Source organism: Zingiber officinale, chromosome 2B (assembly GCF_018446385.1).
Source record: "Zingiber officinale cultivar Zhangliang chromosome 2B, Zo_v1.1, whole genome shotgun sequence".
In the NCBI taxonomy this organism is placed as follows: domain Eukaryota; kingdom Viridiplantae; phylum Streptophyta; class Magnoliopsida; order Zingiberales; family Zingiberaceae; genus Zingiber; species Zingiber officinale.
This window is the reverse complement of record NC_055989.1, coordinates 102,038,498-102,056,179: the sequence shown is the minus strand read 5'-3', so window position 1 is coordinate 102,056,179 and position 17,682 is coordinate 102,038,498. Positions and strand designations below refer to the sequence as shown.

The window sequence follows — 17,682 nt, the reverse complement described above, 5'->3', positions numbered from 1 at the left end:
TATGCAGCCTTTACAAATTTCAACCGCAAAAGACGTTTTGATATTTTTAAAGTTTACAGGGTATTTTTGAAAAAGTTCAAATATGAGTTTGCGTGGTTGAATAATACGGCGGAGGTGGGCCCCATATTGGATCAAGTAGTGGTCGGTGGTTGGCCCCAACCCCGGCTTTAACCATGGACATCCTTTTTCTTCCCGGGCGGTGGCTGGCGGTGGGTCCCGGCGAGGCTTTCGGCAGCCACTTCATCGACGACGCCCACGTGCTCCACTAGCCTCCGGCGGTCGGTGCCCCGCCGACCCCACGACCATCCCGCATCGAATAAATGCTTAATTCATTTTGAGAAAAAAAGTTGGCAATCTCTTTAGAAAATAATTACGGATTTTTTTTATATTTATTTCATTTATTACCAAGAGAGTGGATTATTTTTCTGTTTTTAATTGTGAGATAAGAAATATATTTTTCTGCGACGTCCACTTTCTCTAACAAACCGACTACACGATGAATGCTTTCTAAATTCCAGACGCACGGTCGCCGGCGCCTCTCGCTGACTATTTCTCCCCTCTCCGCTTGCTCGCCGGTCGCCTGTGGCGGTACTCCTCATCATCCCTACCCCTCGACGATGACGACGACGCTGCAGGCCTCCGCTTGAGGTGGTAGTCATCCTCGCTCGACACGCCGTCGCATCCTCTGCTCCCCCTCCTCGCCCTCCCCCCGCCCTCCACCTTGTGGCTCGCCGGCTGCTCTTTCATCCCGTTCCTCTTCTCGCCGCCATTGGAGAGGCGGATGCGGGAGAAAACGCTGGATTTCTGCTTCCTCTCCGCCTCGGTGGCCGAAGGCTCCTCGTCGTGGTCGGAGAATTTCCTTTTCCGAGGGGTGGGTTCGCGCTCCCGAACCGGGCCGTACCGGTCCGCATAGGATGACTTCTCGAACCGGTCTCGTTCAGGGACGCCCATCGGTTTCTGCAATCAAATTCACACACGAGTCAGCACAAAAAGAGCATAGGAAATTACAATTCTAACAGATGGGCCTCGACCTAATGGGCTTAAACTGCGGCCCTTTTAAGGCCCAATAGCAGCCTTGATATGTGGCCCAATGACCACAGAAATAGATCGTGATGTTTAACCACATTCACTGATCAATCACGTTGCTCGTGATTCTTTTTATTTTCTTGCTTATAGGAATAGGAATCCAAACAACAAACTCAAACCCACTTATTAAATATAATCCAGTTTTCGAACCCAATTTAAATGGTCGAACAAATACATAATACGAATCTCGGTACACCGTCCAGCTCCTGAAACTAACATGGTCTTTATTTGGGTTTAAGGCAGCTATGGCGATAGAACTAACACAACATAACTGAGCATAAATATGTATTGACAAAAAGAAACATACGGGCTTTGGTTTGATCGACGAAACATGATTTACACTGCTGCTCAGCTCCTTATTTCTCGGATGTTCCATGTCCCTGCGTCTGGCGGAAGGAGAGGACCTTACACAATCAGAAACGAGTGAATCAAACTCTATGAACAAAAAGAATGATGTGGATAAAAAAGCAATCTAGTGATAGCAGATCTTATGAAGTGGCAGTTACCTTCCGCTAATTTGGTCCATTTCCCGCTTGTGCCTCGTATCAGCTTTCCTAGTGTCAGTCTCTTCTCTACGCATGCCTGGAGGAGGGCGCTGACCCATGCCAACCATGCTAGTCATGCCTAACTCAGATATGTTCCTATAAAGTGGTGCCTTTTCTCAAAACATGCAGCACTATGTTGCTAATAAACACTAGAGACAACCCAATATGTGATTCTATCAACTAGCTCCATTATAGAACCACAGGAAAACAAGCTGAACTCATATAAAAAGTAAATTGAACTTTAAAACAAAAAACATCCATCATCGCTTGTTGCACCAAAGCAGATGAATGTTAGTAACCATTACATCTAGTTTCTGATTATCAATGGCACACCTTGGAACGGGTGGCATCATGAATGGCTGTGCTGCAAATGGATCTTGTGGAAACATTCCACCTGCGAATGGGACTTCGAAGGGACCAGGTGCATAACCCATGAACGGCATTGGGCCACCATAAGGTGCCATGTACGAGGGATCAACTCCTAACGGCATCCCACCAGCCCAGTAAGGATTGTAACCTGAAGCTGCCAAAGACATGCCAAAATTTCCAGTCCCGAAGTCTTGGCATTGCATATCAGCAGCTGCAATCCAGGGGAAAAAAAGGCAACCATACGTATCAAAAAATAAGTAGGGCGTTGCTAGTTAAACAAATACGAAAAAGTTATCTAATTTTCAAAACTGCACTATATTCAAGTCATTCCCTCATAAAGTAATTGCAATTAGTAAGTGAACGGAACATAAAACATCTGACAAAATTGATGGGAACGAACCAGTGATAGGAATTCCAGGTTTCTTCTTTTTCTTTTTCTTTCCTGCAGAAAGGATAAGTTTAAAAAACTGAAAGGAGGAAAAAGAGTAGAATGTACACATCTTCTGACCTTGTTCTCCGGCAATCTGCTTTTCTTGGACGATATCACGCACCACTGAAGCACATTCAGGTGATCTTGGCCCCTTGCTAAGAGATTCGGGTGCTGCTTCAGATACATTCACATTCACAGCAGCTTGTTTATCTGCAGGATTCAACTCGCTGTTCCCTGTTTTTATTTCACTAGCAACTTCCCCATTGATCATGTTGTCAGATTGGTTTGTAGCAGAATGCTTGGGCATGTCTTTGGAAGCAGCAGAAAGAGTATAAGATGAAGCTTTTGGATGAACTGGATGAGCTAATTCCGTGCCTGGGAATGCAATTGTTGTTAAGTTACTCTTGACCAAAGAACAAATTAGTGTGTGACCAAACTTGTTAATCCTTAATACCTGGGACCTGACCGATGCTTCCAGCATTCTCTGTGCTAGCGGTTGTTGATTCCATTATCCTACTAATAGCTTCTCTAAATGTTTTATTAGGAAGGAGGTCATCTGCTAGTATATCAGTAGCTCCACAGAAGCACATCAATTTTGACATAATATAGTCTCTAATGCCTGATAGTAAAAGCAAATAAACTTACTGATACATGAATATACAGAAAGGTAGCACACAAGAAAATAAACATGAAGGAACCATGTGACTTACATTTATCGCAGAAACTGGTAAAACAACACTTGCTAGTTAACACTGCATCTTTCATAACCTCTTTGCACAGTGGACAATGCAACTGAGGAGGAAGATCACAAACAGGACGAGTAGTCGGTAAGCCCTCAATTTCTTTCTCAAATGCAGCTCTATATGATAAAGAAGATCATGAGTTTTACAATGAATTCAGTCAAACTACAAATAGTGCGCAAGATAATGTGGACTAAAACTAGATTACTCATTTGGCTTTAAAACAGCAACTGCACCACTTGGCAAAGCATAGGATCCATCAGAAGTTGCCATCAACATTGATTTTGGAATTCCAGTTGGAGGTTTCGCTCTTTTAATATCATAGTTAGGGTCTCCATTCGTAGGACAATGCTGAATAAAATGCCCTACACATAAATGCCACCGATTTAATTTCAATTTGGTTAATTTTCATGTAATATCAAAGTTTTATAAAAAAAGTGTTGTACCGGGCACTTTGCATCTATGACACACATACCCTGCTGGGGGTGTCCTCCGGTCAAGCATACCACGTCCTTCATTTTTCAAACAAAAAAGATTTCATCACAGAAGTCATTTGATATTTAAATCCATTATTTAGAATACAACATGACAAATTGAAGATCCTCTCTATTGCAAAACAGTGTCTATGCAGGAGAAGAGGAATCTCAATTTGACTTTAAATGCAATTATGAACATCGCACTAAACTATCTTTTGATACAAGAGGAAATGACAAGCAATAACTACCAAAACCACGGCCACCCATCCCCCTGCCTCTTCCATAACCTCTTCCAGCACCATAGGCATCTTGGGTCTGACTAAACAAAAGTACTCACTCAATTAGAATACAAGTTATGAAAACAAATTGACTGATAATGACAAACAAACCTTACTATTCTATGTCTAAAACTTTAGCTACAAGAGAAAAAAGACAAATGAAAGATCCATACAAATATAACTCACTGATTCCAGTCAAGAGCAGGTGTATCAATCAAAGCCTTAATCTTGCTTTCCTCATCAACTTTGTTTCCAGGAGGAACATTAACCACAAAATTACTCGTTTGTGAATGATTTGTTTCAGGAATGGCATAAAGATCATTCCCAAACTCATCCCATTCATATTCTTCAGGCTGCAAAACTCCAATCTATTGTCATCCATGTCATGCTGAATGAGTGCAATTGGTTCACTAAGTTAGGGGTGCCATGTCCATCAAGGAAATATTATGCTTACATATTTGTTAATAGATGAATCCCCAACTAGCAAGCTGGCTGGTGGTGGAAGCTCTTCTACCTTACTCTCCACAACATTCAGCCTGCAGATTAATATATACTTATGATAAATCAATTATACATAAAAGATTATCGTCGAAAACCTTGATGTATAGAAAACTTGAAATTTCAAAGTAACTACTGTCATCTCACAATTGTTAACCAGGAAATCTACATAGCTAACTGATATTACTAAGAGAAATAGATTTGAGAATTTAAGGTCCAAGATAGTACTCGACTCTTTCAGTAACAATAGATTTCCGTGGTCGCCCTGGGACCCGACGAATCAAAACTGACGTATTTTTGGGTATCATTGCTCCTTCATCTATGTATTCTGAAACCAAAAAAAAGAGCAACAAAGACTGCATAAGTTCTAAAGGAAAGATCTCAACTTCCGCATAGCATACCTATAAAAAACAATCCAAGAAATTTATCATGCATGTTGAGCATAACTGGGCTGATACCAGTCACCCTCATCGCCTAAACTACATTGTTCCCAAAACCAAGAAAGATGGCCATTTCTAAACTACTGTCTTCTAATTAGGAAATTGGATTTGATATCTACACCAGGGGAAAAAACCAACCTTCATTACTCTGCGCATTGGAGATCATGAGGTCAAAATCGTTGCCCTTTCCATACAGTTTGGTTTCAAAAATTCTTTCTTTCAAATTGGCAACAGATATAAATTGCCCTTCAATAGGAATTGAGTCAAAAGCTTTCGCACTTTTGAACTTATAATACACAGCCATTATTTTTTTGCTCTCTCTCTCTCTCTCTCTCTCTCTCTCTCTGTTCTTTTCTCTAGTCGAATCTCAATAAGGCTAAAAAAAAAACTTGCAGAAAAAAGAATCGCAAACTAATCATAAACTTGTGTACAGTAAGACAGTCGATTTGCTTCCTTTGTAACGACTCTCTGCGGACGACGATCTGTATTTGAAATAATATCAACTTAAACTGACAACGGTGCGAAATATGCCCCCAAATATCTCTTTTTTTCTTCAATCGGATGAGCAGGACGGTGTAAACAGAAAAAACAACTATCCGCAGAAAATCTCCTAGACCACTACTTGGAAGATGCAACTTCCACTTGTCGCAGCAAGTAAACAAGCTACGCGAAGGTGTAGCCCCATCGCTTGCCCAGCACCAACAATCCAAAATCTCGGCACAGCAGGAGGCTTCCTGGATCGGATCGAGCCAAAATCCCGAGAAAGAGATCGATCGCGAATCCCCAAATCGATCGGCAACGAAGCTCTAAATTGATCCTTCGAGAGGCGAATCCGATAAAGAACCGAACGCGGCGGGTGGATATGTCGCCTGGAATCGGTTGGCGGTAGACGGGGAGAAGGGGAGGATAATAGGATTAGGGTTTCAGATGAGAATTGTGGAAGAATACAAAGCGGAAAAGGCGTTAAAGCAACGGTGACAATTCGGATCGTAAATCTATCAACACGTAAAAGCGTATAAAATCCGAATCCAAAAATTGTGATTCATAATCCTTTGACTTTCCGTTCAATCTTTCCACCCTCTCCTCCTCCTCTTTCCTTCGTCTCAATTCTCTCCTCCCAAAAAAGTAGATCCGCGGGGTAAACCCCAGGTCAATTCTCTCCTCCCAAGTAATCACAGACAAAGGTTTTGTGCGTTGGTTCCACGTCAATGGAATGGGACCCGCTTAAAAGCCACTTTTTCAATATATATATGGAATATTTGGAGTGTAATGATTTACTTACTTTTCTGTACTTTTTTTTTTTCTACTTTATGTCCGAATAAAGCAACTGCTTTACTCGTGTCCGGTGGATGATGAGGGGGCCTAACTCGTGAACTGTCGCGATTGTTTATCGCGTAAAACTTCCTATGCGTGCCTTCTGGACGCGCAATCTGTTATTGCTTTCTGGGTTCCAAATGCATGAATCCGTGCGACTTCGCCTGGACTTGCTGAGATTTTAAATCCAGCTTTGTGTCTAGTTTCACGTCCGTGAAAGCTTTCCGACGGAAGCGAAGCGAATTCGAACTCCGAGCTCAGCTGATCCAGATCTCTGATCTGTGATTGTGAGTTCCTCTTTGTGCTTCCTGGACATCTTCGGCTCACCGTTCTGCTCGTTCCAGTGGGTTTTTCGACCACTTAGGACGCTCCCACTAAGATCTGTGCTGGATATACGATACCCCTCCGGCGGTCCTGTCCGATTCGTGTCTTTCTACGGATTTCGATATGTGAAGGGCCGTCTGCTTATCAGGATAAATCGGTGAGTTGTGTACTGTGTCTCGTGCTTCTTCGATGTCTTTTCTGTGCTTCCGTCTGGGGTTAGGGATTTGCCTTTTTCTGTGGTCGGTTGATTAGGGTGCGGAAAGGCTTCCTTTGGAGTTCCTGGTTTCCGATTTGAGTTGCATTTGGATCTGCCGAAGTCAAATCGACTTGTTTGTCGAATGCGCAAGTGGTTACTTTTGGCGTAGAAGGCTCGATCTTTTTCAGGTATGGATCAAATTCAGGGCTTTCGACCTTTTCATTCTGGGACGATTTACCTATATCCTCGCAGTTCTGCAAATCTTCTGATATTCGAATGTTTTACTATGAATCAGAAGGTGCGCAGTTTCGACGATAAAATTCGACCTTTGGGGATGGAAACTGTATTTGTGGTTGGACCGCATCGGAGTAAATATCACAGCAGAGGCAAATCACAGCCTTCGAGAGACTTTGGAGGGTTTAGCTGCCGCACATTTGAGTCTGCTGCTAGAGTTATGCCCTCATCCTGCTCTCGATTGAGCTATTGCTATGGCCACGTTGAGCCAAAATCTCCCAGCTATTACACGGACCAACAGCAAAAACAAAGAAGGAAGAGGAAAACCATTTCACTGAACACCCCGCCTTCTCCAAAAGGAGACGCCTTTAGTGAAAAGACATTTTACTCTGAACGGTGGGCAGGTCCTGCCTACTCAAATTCACCTCCTCCCAGTTCTTTACCTATCCCTACATTTTCCCTTCGCCAAAAGCGTAGTGTTTCTCTAGAACTTCAAATTCCGAAATCTGATGTTGTGCTTCACTCTCTCTCGAAATCTGCACCATCTTCTCCAACTAGAGAGTCCCCTTCATCTGCCGGTAACTTCCTATTTAACACTACCATTGCTACGGAGAATTTGAGACGGATTCTCCAGTTGGATATTGCAGACGGTTGAGGGAGTTCCTCTTTAAGCACGTTCGTTAGAGTACTTATGTAGGTAGTTGCTTGAAAATACGTGTGTTTTGTTTAAAAGGTAAAGTCTTAGTAAAAGCAATCAGGTAGAAGAAGTAAGGCCCTACTTTTCATGATAACATCGAATGGTGTAATTTGAGGAAGCTGGTTAGTGACAATAGTTTAGTTGTTGTTCATTGTTCAAAGTCCTTATGTGTTGATTACCAACAATGTTTATTATGCATAAGTAGAAGCCATCTTGGAATAAACTGCTGCATCATCAGCTGAGCTTAGTCAAGGATGTGACTTTTGTTCAAATGTTGTAGAGCAAGATCTCTTGGCAACTGGTCCTATGAATTTATAAGCATCTCCATCTCTTCCTTTTGCTTTGTCTGTTTGTTTGTGATAGTTCCTCCTTTCTTCATAGCTATCAGTCCTTTAACTAAGTTTGATCTTTAGAAGTCAATTAGATTTAACCTTGCCCTTTCTTCCTGTATATTTTTTGTAGGAAGAAGTGTGAGGTGTAATGGACTTCATAAATCTCTCTTTGTTTGTCTATCTTAGCGCATATAGGTTGTAGTTGTTCCCTGTTCTCTCTAGTTCGTCGCATTTGGGTGTGCCATCTTCAGTTCCTACATCTTAGTAAGCTATGTTTTCCAGTCACTAGATGATTAAGCTGTGGCAGTATGCTTATTCCTCAACCAGGCCAAGGTAAACCAGGCTTTAATTGCATATTGGTTTTAAGTACTGTCTTTGTTTCATATTCCAGGCAATCTTCTAAGTACATTTTCGTTGCAGGGCTGTGCCTGTCAGAGATCGACACGGAAGCCCTGTAATTGGTGATAGTGGATGAAGAAATGTTTCTGTTAATGGTATTTGCTTTTGAAGTCGATAGTTTGTTGTGGATAATGCTTCTGAGCTTGGCTTAATTAACTTTCGGAAGCACTTGGGTTTTAAACAAATGCTTGTATAGAACTTAGTTAATATTGCCATCACTTGTATTTGCAGGTCTTGTAGTGTATAATTTGAATATTACTAACAGTGCAATGTTGAATAGCTTGATCAAGTTAGATTTATTGAATGTATGAGATGAATGAATCGTTTCAATCATTCTGTAATTTACTCGTTTCTATTCTGTCAAATTCAAATCTTTTTAAAATGGGCCCTTAAACTGTTGCAGTGGCTTCGAAACGCACCATAAAACTTCAAATATTTGCTAATCAGGCTACCGTCAGAGCTACATTTGACATATCAATTAAAGTCACTAATTACGAAGTTGATGAAAGACAGAGCATCGCAGCATTTTGGTTTCTCCCCTTACGTCGGAAATGCTATTTGTTGCTCTTGGTGAACGCAGCATCGTCTCAGGAAGACTTGCCATTTCAGTGTTGTCTTCAGCCTCAGTGCCTCCCACGCGACCGGAATAAATCCTCGCCCCTGAAACAGAGCACTTTGTTTGTACTCCAACACCCAAGTCTCGCCGTCGAGATGCAACACGGCGGAGCTCCACCTCTCGTACGTCCATGAACTGCCATTGCTAGTTCTGGTTGTGGATTGCAGATTCACGTCTGACCACTGAGATTAGAGATTGAGAATTAGTCGTTGTTGAAGAGGGGGAAAACAGGGAGGATATTTTGAAGGTTGAGATGTATTACTTCTTTGATCTTGCCGGATAAAAGCATCAACCATGGGGGAGGAGAACCAGTGGCGAGCAGACCTGTCGTCTTCAGGGGACTTCCCCAAATGACTACTCTCTCTGCTATTGATTTGTGCAGAACGCACCTCCACTGGAACAAGAATTGGTCGTCCTGCAACAAAAATGATCCGCGGTGGAGTATAGTTTTGGAGTGAGATGTAAGAAATTCGTCCAGGAAGGAGAGGAAAACCTGATTCATTTCCCAGTTGGAATCAATTGAACTGCAATTTGCAACCTTTCTATCGAGCAAATCTTCCAGCCTTTGCTGCAACAGCTTCAACATCCCCTCCAGATCGTCTCCGAGTAGTCGAGATTCCTCGCCGAGTCTGGAAATCACTTCCGGCGTCAATTTAGGGCCGAAGTCTTTCGACAGCACTGCTGAAAAGCCTGAGTCCGCCGCCAACAGCAACAGCAGCCAGACAAGAATCCTAACCAGGGAAAGGAAAAGTGGCCAATATCGCTGCTTCTTGACGGATTTCTCCTTCACTGATCTAGATTTAACCGGATATTGGATTGGCGGCGTGGGAGGAGGGGTCACGGTGGAATCGGGCGACTCGGGAGTGGCGGGAGGGCTTTCGTCGCCGAAAGGCACAGGCGCCGGAGCCGCCTTCTTAGGCCGTACGGCGGACAGCCTGGTGAGAGAGGACTGGTGGAGGCAGGAAGCGGCGGAGGGGAGGAGATCGCGGGTTGCGTGGATGCTGGCGAGGCAGATCTCGCAGTGGCAGTTGGCGTCCTTCCGGCAGCCGGGGAAATAGCTGCTGTCGCCTAGGCTGCGGGCATCGCAACGATATCGAGTGGAGGAGACCGCCGACTGTGTCCTAGACGACGCCGTCGCTGGACTGCTCATCGCCGCCGCTCTCCCTCTCTCGATCTCTCTTCAGTCTTCCAATCGCACGTTGGCGGAGAGAGAGAAGAAAAGCGGAATTTCAGCGTCCAATGGATTTGAAATTTGAACCCTAAACCGATATAATGGTACTCCCTTTTCTCTAGATATTTACTAATAATAGTTTTTGAGACGCGTAAAATAAATGAAAATGCCAGCTGATATTTCAAAACCGCCATAGATTCGAATAAACATAGAATTTTTTATATAAAAAAATTCTGAACATAGAGGTGTGTTTCTCATTTTTGCCCAATTTTTTTTTTTTTAAAGTTTTTGTCGCATCACGTGAACTTTTTATTTTTTCTTTTAGGCAAAAATCAAGAACACATCCCCTCCCGAATAATCAAATGATACTTTTTTTTAATGAAAAGGATGCCCTACCTATGGGTCTATCATATATAATTGTCCAATTGCCCTTTAGTAGGATTATTTTCCATCTAAATCACTCGCATAATTAGTTGAGTGTATTGTAATAAAGATGAAATTTTAACTGTTACAATATGAATATTATATGAATAAGTCAAATATATATTGTAATAATTATAATTTTGTAAATTTCTATTAATGTTGAATAAATTAAATATGTAATCTAATAATTACAATGTTTTAATAACTATGATTTTATAGTTGTTATATACTTGACCAACCTAAGATTTAAACCGGATACAACAGTAACATTTTACTTTAAACTAAACCTCTTCTTTTTGCATTTTAGTATTGGTCATTTAATAGTGGAATATCAACAAAGGTCAAGGAGGTCTTAAAGGACCAGACTGAGAGAATAGAGTTACTCTGGGAGAAAATTAGATATGTGATAGTCGAGGAGGAAATGGCAGAGCAGCTCGAGCTAATCGATCACCTGCAACAATTAGGAGTGGCTTATCATTTCAAAATAGCATTAAAGATTGCTTAACTCGTCTCCATGCATCTTTAGAAGATTTAAGTTTGAAATTTAATGAAAACCTTTATGCCACATTGCCACTGCAGTTCTCTTTAGGCTTCTCAGAGAAAATGGCTTCTCCATTTCTGAAGGTTCGTGATTAGCTAATGCATTAATTAATATCTGCAATTAGTGTATCAGTAATTGAATACTTTTGTTAGTTTACGAATGAGTTTAGATATGTTCAAAAAGTTTAGAGACAAGAAAGGCGTGTTTAGAGATGGTGGTGAGAACCATATATACAGAAGGAATGCTGAATTTACATGAGGCTTCTTGATTATTATGCAATTGAGGGAGAGATGGTGTTGCATGAAGTCATAGAGTTCACCACCGGACAACGGCTCAAGATCAATATCTTAGAAGCGCGAAAAAAAAAAATAATTCATATAGGATAAGTTTATAAGGAGGGATTTAAACATTACTTTAGAAAATCAAACAACAGAATCAATTTAAACTAAATTATTTCTATTGCCTTATATTTTCCGAACGATTTTGTAACCGTCTTTGTTGAATAGATTTAGCATCGATTTGAATAAAACACTATTATAAATCACTTTTAATGATTCAATTATTAAAAAAAATTTGAAATTGTTGATATTATATACTTTTAGCAACAATTCTATGTCAAACGTTACTACTAATCATTTCTATTGTTCTAACTTCTAAGAACAATTATCAAACATTTCCTATTGAATACTTTTAACATTGTTTCGTGTAAAGTGTTGTTATAAATTGCTTCTATTACTCTAATATTTTAGAATTGATTTTTAAACCGTATCTATTGTATAATTTTAGCACTAATTTAATACTGTAAATCACTTTTAATGATAAAACTATTAAAACCAATTTTGAAAATATAGACATTAGATACTTTTAACATATTAATTATTAAAACCAATCTTGAAAATGTAGATATTAGATATTTTTAATAGTGATTTTGTGTCATGATGCATTTTTGTACTTTTCATCATATAACAGTTATTCCACGTGAATTTTGTACTAACATGATGCCTTTTTGTCATTCAATTGATGCTTAAAAAAGAATTAATTATCAATTAAATATTTTGACCAAATAAATTTAATCAATAATTTATCGAAATTAAAATTAATAAATATTTTTTAAAAAAATAATAATTAAAATGTACCGTTTACTTAATTTAGTTTAATTTAATTTTATACCGGTCAAATTTATCTTTATTTAATTAATTTAAAATATTTATTAGTCAAATAAATTATTCTTTAAATAAATTATAAATCTTAATTTTATTTATATAAATTTTCATTCTTTTCTCATTTTTATTTTTGTTAAAAAAATTCTTAATTTTATTTCTATTAATTTTTTCCTTTTCTTATATTTATTTTTAAAAGTTTCTTTCCTTGAATGTTTTCTTCTAAATCTATAACTTTCGTTCTAGGCTTTGCACGCAACCTTCATACCTTTGTCTTCTTCTATCCATTACCGAAAGCTTAAATCTCACATTAGAAATCTTTCCTCTCTTCTATTCAATTCGGAACTCAAATCCCACACCAAAACTTTTTCTCTTCCTTTATTTAACTCCGAAATCTTAAATTTCACTCAGAAAAATAATTCTTAACTTCAAAATCCTAAATTTCATTGAGAAAAATATTTCTTTTTTTTTATTTGGATCAGTTAACCGATAGTCTATCTAAAAGTGAAGATGAATTCAAGACTCAGTACTTGGCTTTCGGTCAGGTCTATCTGTAGAGCAGTGGAATCCTTCTTAATCTCATCACTTCTATAAAATATAGGGATGACAACAAAAGGATCGATTTTTAACCTAGCTGTAAAAATATAGAGGTAGTTGAAAATTGCTATTTTTTTTTTATAGTGAAGGAGGCTCCCAGGGAAGCTTAGGGAGAAGGTGGCCGATTCCTTGAACTTCCACCGAATAGGAGGATGGAGAGATGCAAATCAGACGGTTCATTGCAAAAAAAAAAAAAAAAAAAATACAGTTTTTGTGACAAATTCTGACAAAAATTTATTCGTCGCAAACTAGCGATGATGAAGACATTTTTTATTGCAAAACGACTCTAGAATTTGATGAAAACTGTGACGAAAACCAAGAAACTTTCCTTGAAGCTTTATTCTGTGATATGCAATTTAACTATATAATTGGTGATCGTTTGTTCCGCAAGCACAAACCATTAGGAAGCTTAATTTACGTAAATAAGTAATCATATTTCCTCCAAGAACAACTCAATCATGTACAAAAGTGGAGATGGAGGTTATAACCAGCTGTTTGAAGAAATGAGATCATTAAATCTGAAGGATAGATTGTTGAAGATAGTGGCTCAGCTCGAAAGGGGTTGAATAGACGATCACTCTAAATCGTTACCTTCCTACAATGTTAATGCAATGAAAAAACAAAATAACAAGTAGAAAGTTAATCTAAAAACAAGAATAGCAAGCAAATCATAACACGTTCGATTAACGTGGTTTGAAGATAAAACTCTTGTCCCACGGTTATCTGTAAGGTAGACGATCCCTGTGATCCTTCAGTGGATTAAGCCCCGGCAACATCCGGTTAGTACGAACTCCTTCTTGGTGGAGTAAACCTCGCATAACTTTGATCAAGACACCACACTCCTATCGTAGCTCAAGGTAGACTGCTAACAGAGATTTTTCACTCCTGTCTCGTCAACCATAACCAAGCTCTAAAGGCTTCATTATATAGGCCATGAGTTTGGAAACTCCGCCTACCAGTCGATTGGTAAGTATACTAGACGACTAACTTCTGTGGGAATTCTACTGTTACAATCCAACGGTTCGATATCAATCGACTGATCCTTGGACCAGTCGACTGGTTCACATCAGCTGAGTGAATAGAGCCCTCTGTTCGCTCCCACCAGTCGACTAGTAAAGTCACCAGTCAACTGGCGACTGGTAAACCCTAAGCCTAGGGTTTTACCCTGAGTACAATCTTTCATGCACTCATCCTGGTCCGCACAACCTCGACCTTGCCTTCTAGCCATCTTCCATCAGTCTTTGCGTCCCTCGGATGTTTCCCCATTCTTCATGTCTTGCCTTTAAGATGCTTCCTTAGGTCTTGTCCTTGTTATCCGGATTTCCTTTACTAGCACAACATTGATCTTGTCTTCTAGCCTCCTCCATCAGCCTTGTATCCCTCGGATGCTTTCTCATCCTTCACGCTTTGTCCTTGTTGTCGGATCTTCACCATACCAAATCACACTTAGACTTACGTTGCCAAGGCTACACAATTGGACTTACACCACTAAGGCTACACACTTGGACTTACACCGCTAAAGCTACACATTTAGACTTCACCATGTTGTACCTGCATTCTGCACACTCACAAGCGCATATCAAATACAATAATAAATCTAACTTAAACCTTTGCCCAAACATCAAAATCTAGGGTCACACTGATTGTTCCAATAATCTCAACTTTTTTGATGTTTGACAACCTATTTAAGTTAGGGAAACATATAATACAATAAACATGCAAACAAAATATGCATTCACCTCATGCATAAGCAATGGAACATAATCCTAGGGCCCCCCTTCACCTAAGCTCCCCCTTGAGTTAGGATTTCTTGGAAAAGTATTTAGATTTCCTACTTAAGCCTAAACTTCTCCCCCTTTTCCACATATCAAAAAGAGCTCAAAGAATATCCCAATTATTGGACTCTTTAACCTCTAATGTCTATAGTTATCATGTATTAATACCCCATAAGATTACATGTATGCATATCATACATGTATATCAACTTTTTGGTCACTACTAGTTGTTGAAAAATAGTATCAGACTGTATCAGTCGACTGCCCTCATCGAATCAATCTCATAGAACTATTTTATATTCAATTAACAGTGTTACCAGTCGACTGGCCTCTGTTGCAATAGACTGACACCCTATTTCAACCCAAAATATATTTCTAAATCTAATTTTAGAAATGCACTAAAAATTTCACAAACCTCCAAAAATTTCTAAATTTTATGGAGAAGTCTGTTTTACCATTGTTTATTTGGGAAAAATATATTTAAAATATATTTATTACAAATCCCAAGATTGACACAAAACCCAAAACTATCTAAATGATTCAATTGAACCTTGACCTAAAGTCCTAGTTTTGGCTTGCTCTTGATGTATTTGTCTATACTAAATCACAATGAATCTCAAAATACATTAGATAGATGTAAAGATAGCCTTTCTAAACAAGGATTTAGAAGAAGAAGTCTACATGGAGCAACCTAAGGGGTTTTATGTGTCAGGTCAGAAAAATAAGGTTTGTAGATTGGTGAAGTCATTATATAGTTTGAAACAAGAACTAAAGCAGTGACATGAGAAATTTGATAATGCCATGAAGGAATGTGGATTCAAAATCAATGAGTGTGATAAATGTGTCTACATGAAAGCCACATAAAGTGACTATGTCATCTTGTGTCTATATGTAGATGACATACTTATCATTGGGAGTAATAATAAGATAATCAAATCCACTAAGGACATGTTGAACTTAAGATTTGACATGAAAGACATGAGCCTAGGTGATATAATTCTAGGAATCAAAATTCTTAGAACAACAGAAGGACTTGTTCTTAGTCGGTCTTATTATGTGGACAAGATTCTTGAGAAATTCACCAAGGGTGATATTGTGTTAGCATGAACATTGATAGATACGAGTCAACATCTATTAAAAAATCAAGGTGAAAATATCTCTCAGATAAAGTACTCTCAAGTGATTAGAAGTATAATGTACTTGATGAGTTGTACACAACTAGACTTGGCCTACACAATAAGTAAACTGAGTAGATACACAAGTAATCCCGGTATTGAGTACTGGAAAGGGATAATAAGAGTATTGAAATACTTGAGGTATACTTGTGAATATAGATTACACTATACGAGATATCCTACTGTCATCGAAGGATACAATGATGCGAGTTGGATATCTGACATAAAAGACTCTAAGTTTATGAGTGGATATATATGTACTCTGGGAGGTGCAGCTATTTCCTGAAAATCTTCTAAGCAAACGGTAATAACCAGATCCACAATGGAATCTGAGTTTGTGGCTCTTAACAAATGTGTTGAAGAGACTAAATGACTACGACAATTCCTAGAAGATATTTTGTGATGGTCGAAATCAGTGCCGGTAATTTACATACATTGTGATAGTCAATCAGCAATCGATCAGCAATATAGCCATCTGTATAATGGTAAGTCTAGACGTATACATCATAGACATAATACCATTAGTCAACTACTCTCAACAGGAGTTATCGTTGTTGACTATGTGAAGTCAAAGGATAACCTAGCAGATCCATTAATTAAGGGGTTAAACAAATAGTTAGTTGCAAGTTCATCGTGAGGGATAGATTTGATGCCGATGAGAAATGTTGGTGTAAAGGAAACCTAACCTATATAGACTAGAGATCCCAAGATCAAGGTTCAAAGGGACAACCTAATTATACCGACAAAGTTGCTCACTGTGGGAGAAAAACCTAATGGATCAGTAAGCATACAACTTTTAATAATCCAAGTAGAGTAATGAGAAATACTCTTAAGAGATCACCTATGTGAGAAAGAAGTGGGACTGCTTCGAAGAGAATTCGAGACACAATTTTTAGAACTTCTCACAGAACCAGGAGTGTTCATGGCCAAGAATGAACACACTCTTGAGAACTGAATTGTATCAGGGAGAGTTTTGGGTGAAAGATGTCAATGCTTGCATAAACGGTAGAATAGTTTAAGGATATCTTGTCTATTGTCAGCCAGTAAGCAAATATATCTTCACAAGGGAAGGTTTAAACGGTAAAACCTGCCTGTCCTATACTGGACTCAACTGCTGAATGCTATCACACACCCAATTTCCATTTATATGGGGGATTGTTGGATATATGTGAATGGAGAAGAGGTGAAAGAAGCATGAAACTCTATTGTGAATGAGACTTTAGTCCCACATTAGGAGTTTCAAGGCATGCTTGTTGGTTTATATTGATTCGCATGCATTGATGATGCTAACAAATGCATGGGAAGAGGTTCTCTCTCACGTGTGGGTTGGATTTGCACCGAACTATATTAACTCGTGTGCGAGCATGAATTGCCCGTCGAATGTTGGACCGATCGGGGCAAAATTTGTCCAAGTGAAACAACCAACATTTTATCACATGAATTTTTTTGCTGCTCAAGAATGTAATTGAAGCATTAACCATTATTTTCATAACCTCCCGGATAGTAATGGTCAGTCATTGATGGTCGTCGGCTATCATTAATCCCTAGGCATTAAATGACCATTACTCTCCATTCAATGTTGGGAAGGGATGTTGCTCCTATATAAAGGGAGATCATAGTCTTGAGCAACACACACAAAAAAGCAGAAGCTTTCCACCTACGTTCCCCTCTTCTTCTGTTGTGTAACTCTTGCTCGGCGGAGTGCCCGTGATAGCAGTCGGGTACCACTCAGTTCATCATAACCATCAGTGCTTGGTGGGAATCACGGTTAATTAACCGTTATATCTTGGAAAACAGATGACCAGAATATACCTTAAAGCACAGTTACAGATGGGGTGAATCTGCTTCAAAGAAACTGCGTTCAAT

At 39.3% G+C, this 17,682-nt stretch overlaps 2 protein-coding genes and 1 long non-coding RNA gene across 6 annotated transcripts; 1 reads left to right on the top strand and 2 right to left on the bottom strand.

Moving 5' to 3' along the window:
* Positions 1-358: 358 nt before the first annotated feature.
* Positions 359-5,860, bottom strand: LOC122046541 (E3 ubiquitin ligase PQT3-like). Of its 3 annotated transcripts, none has more exons than XM_042607287.1 (15): positions 5,001-5,860; positions 4,651-4,750; positions 4,379-4,460; positions 4,111-4,292; positions 3,895-3,965; positions 3,617-3,682; positions 3,379-3,535; positions 3,141-3,289; positions 2,885-3,049; positions 2,509-2,805; positions 2,401-2,442; positions 1,965-2,211; positions 1,593-1,727; positions 1,394-1,472; positions 359-957 (listed from the first exon to the last, which is right to left on the bottom strand). In XM_042607287.1, exons 1-15 carry the CDS (start codon positions 5,164-5,166, stop codon positions 547-549), a joined length of 2,349 nt encoding a protein of 782 aa, XP_042463221.1. In that variant the 5' UTR covers positions 5,167-5,860; the 3' UTR covers positions 359-546. The 3 variants fall into 3 exon arrangements, with proteins under 3 accessions (XP_042463221.1, XP_042463219.1, XP_042463220.1); XM_042607285.1 differs by having other exon boundaries at positions 1,394-1,490; positions 5,001-5,858; XM_042607286.1 differs by having other exon boundaries at positions 1,394-1,490; positions 4,111-4,277; positions 5,001-5,857.
* A 442-nt stretch (positions 5,861-6,302) lies between these two features.
* Positions 6,303-8,657, top strand: LOC122046540. Its single transcript, XR_006130305.1, has 4 exons — positions 6,303-6,657; positions 6,753-6,884; positions 6,992-8,292; positions 8,380-8,657. It is a non-coding gene; the product is annotated as an uncharacterized LOC122046540 (long non-coding RNA).
* A 59-nt stretch (positions 8,658-8,716) lies between these two features.
* Positions 8,717-10,245, bottom strand: LOC122046539. Of its 2 annotated transcripts, XM_042607284.1 has the most exons (3): positions 9,468-10,245; positions 9,237-9,389; positions 8,717-9,156 (listed from the first exon to the last, which is right to left on the bottom strand). In XM_042607284.1, exons 1-3 carry the CDS (start codon positions 10,122-10,124, stop codon positions 8,899-8,901), a joined length of 1,068 nt encoding a protein of 355 aa, XP_042463218.1. In that variant the 5' UTR covers positions 10,125-10,245; the 3' UTR covers positions 8,717-8,898. The 2 variants fall into 2 exon arrangements, with proteins under 2 accessions (XP_042463218.1, XP_042463217.1); XM_042607283.1 differs by having other exon boundaries at positions 9,237-10,245.
* Positions 10,246-17,682: the final 7,437 nt, after the last annotated feature.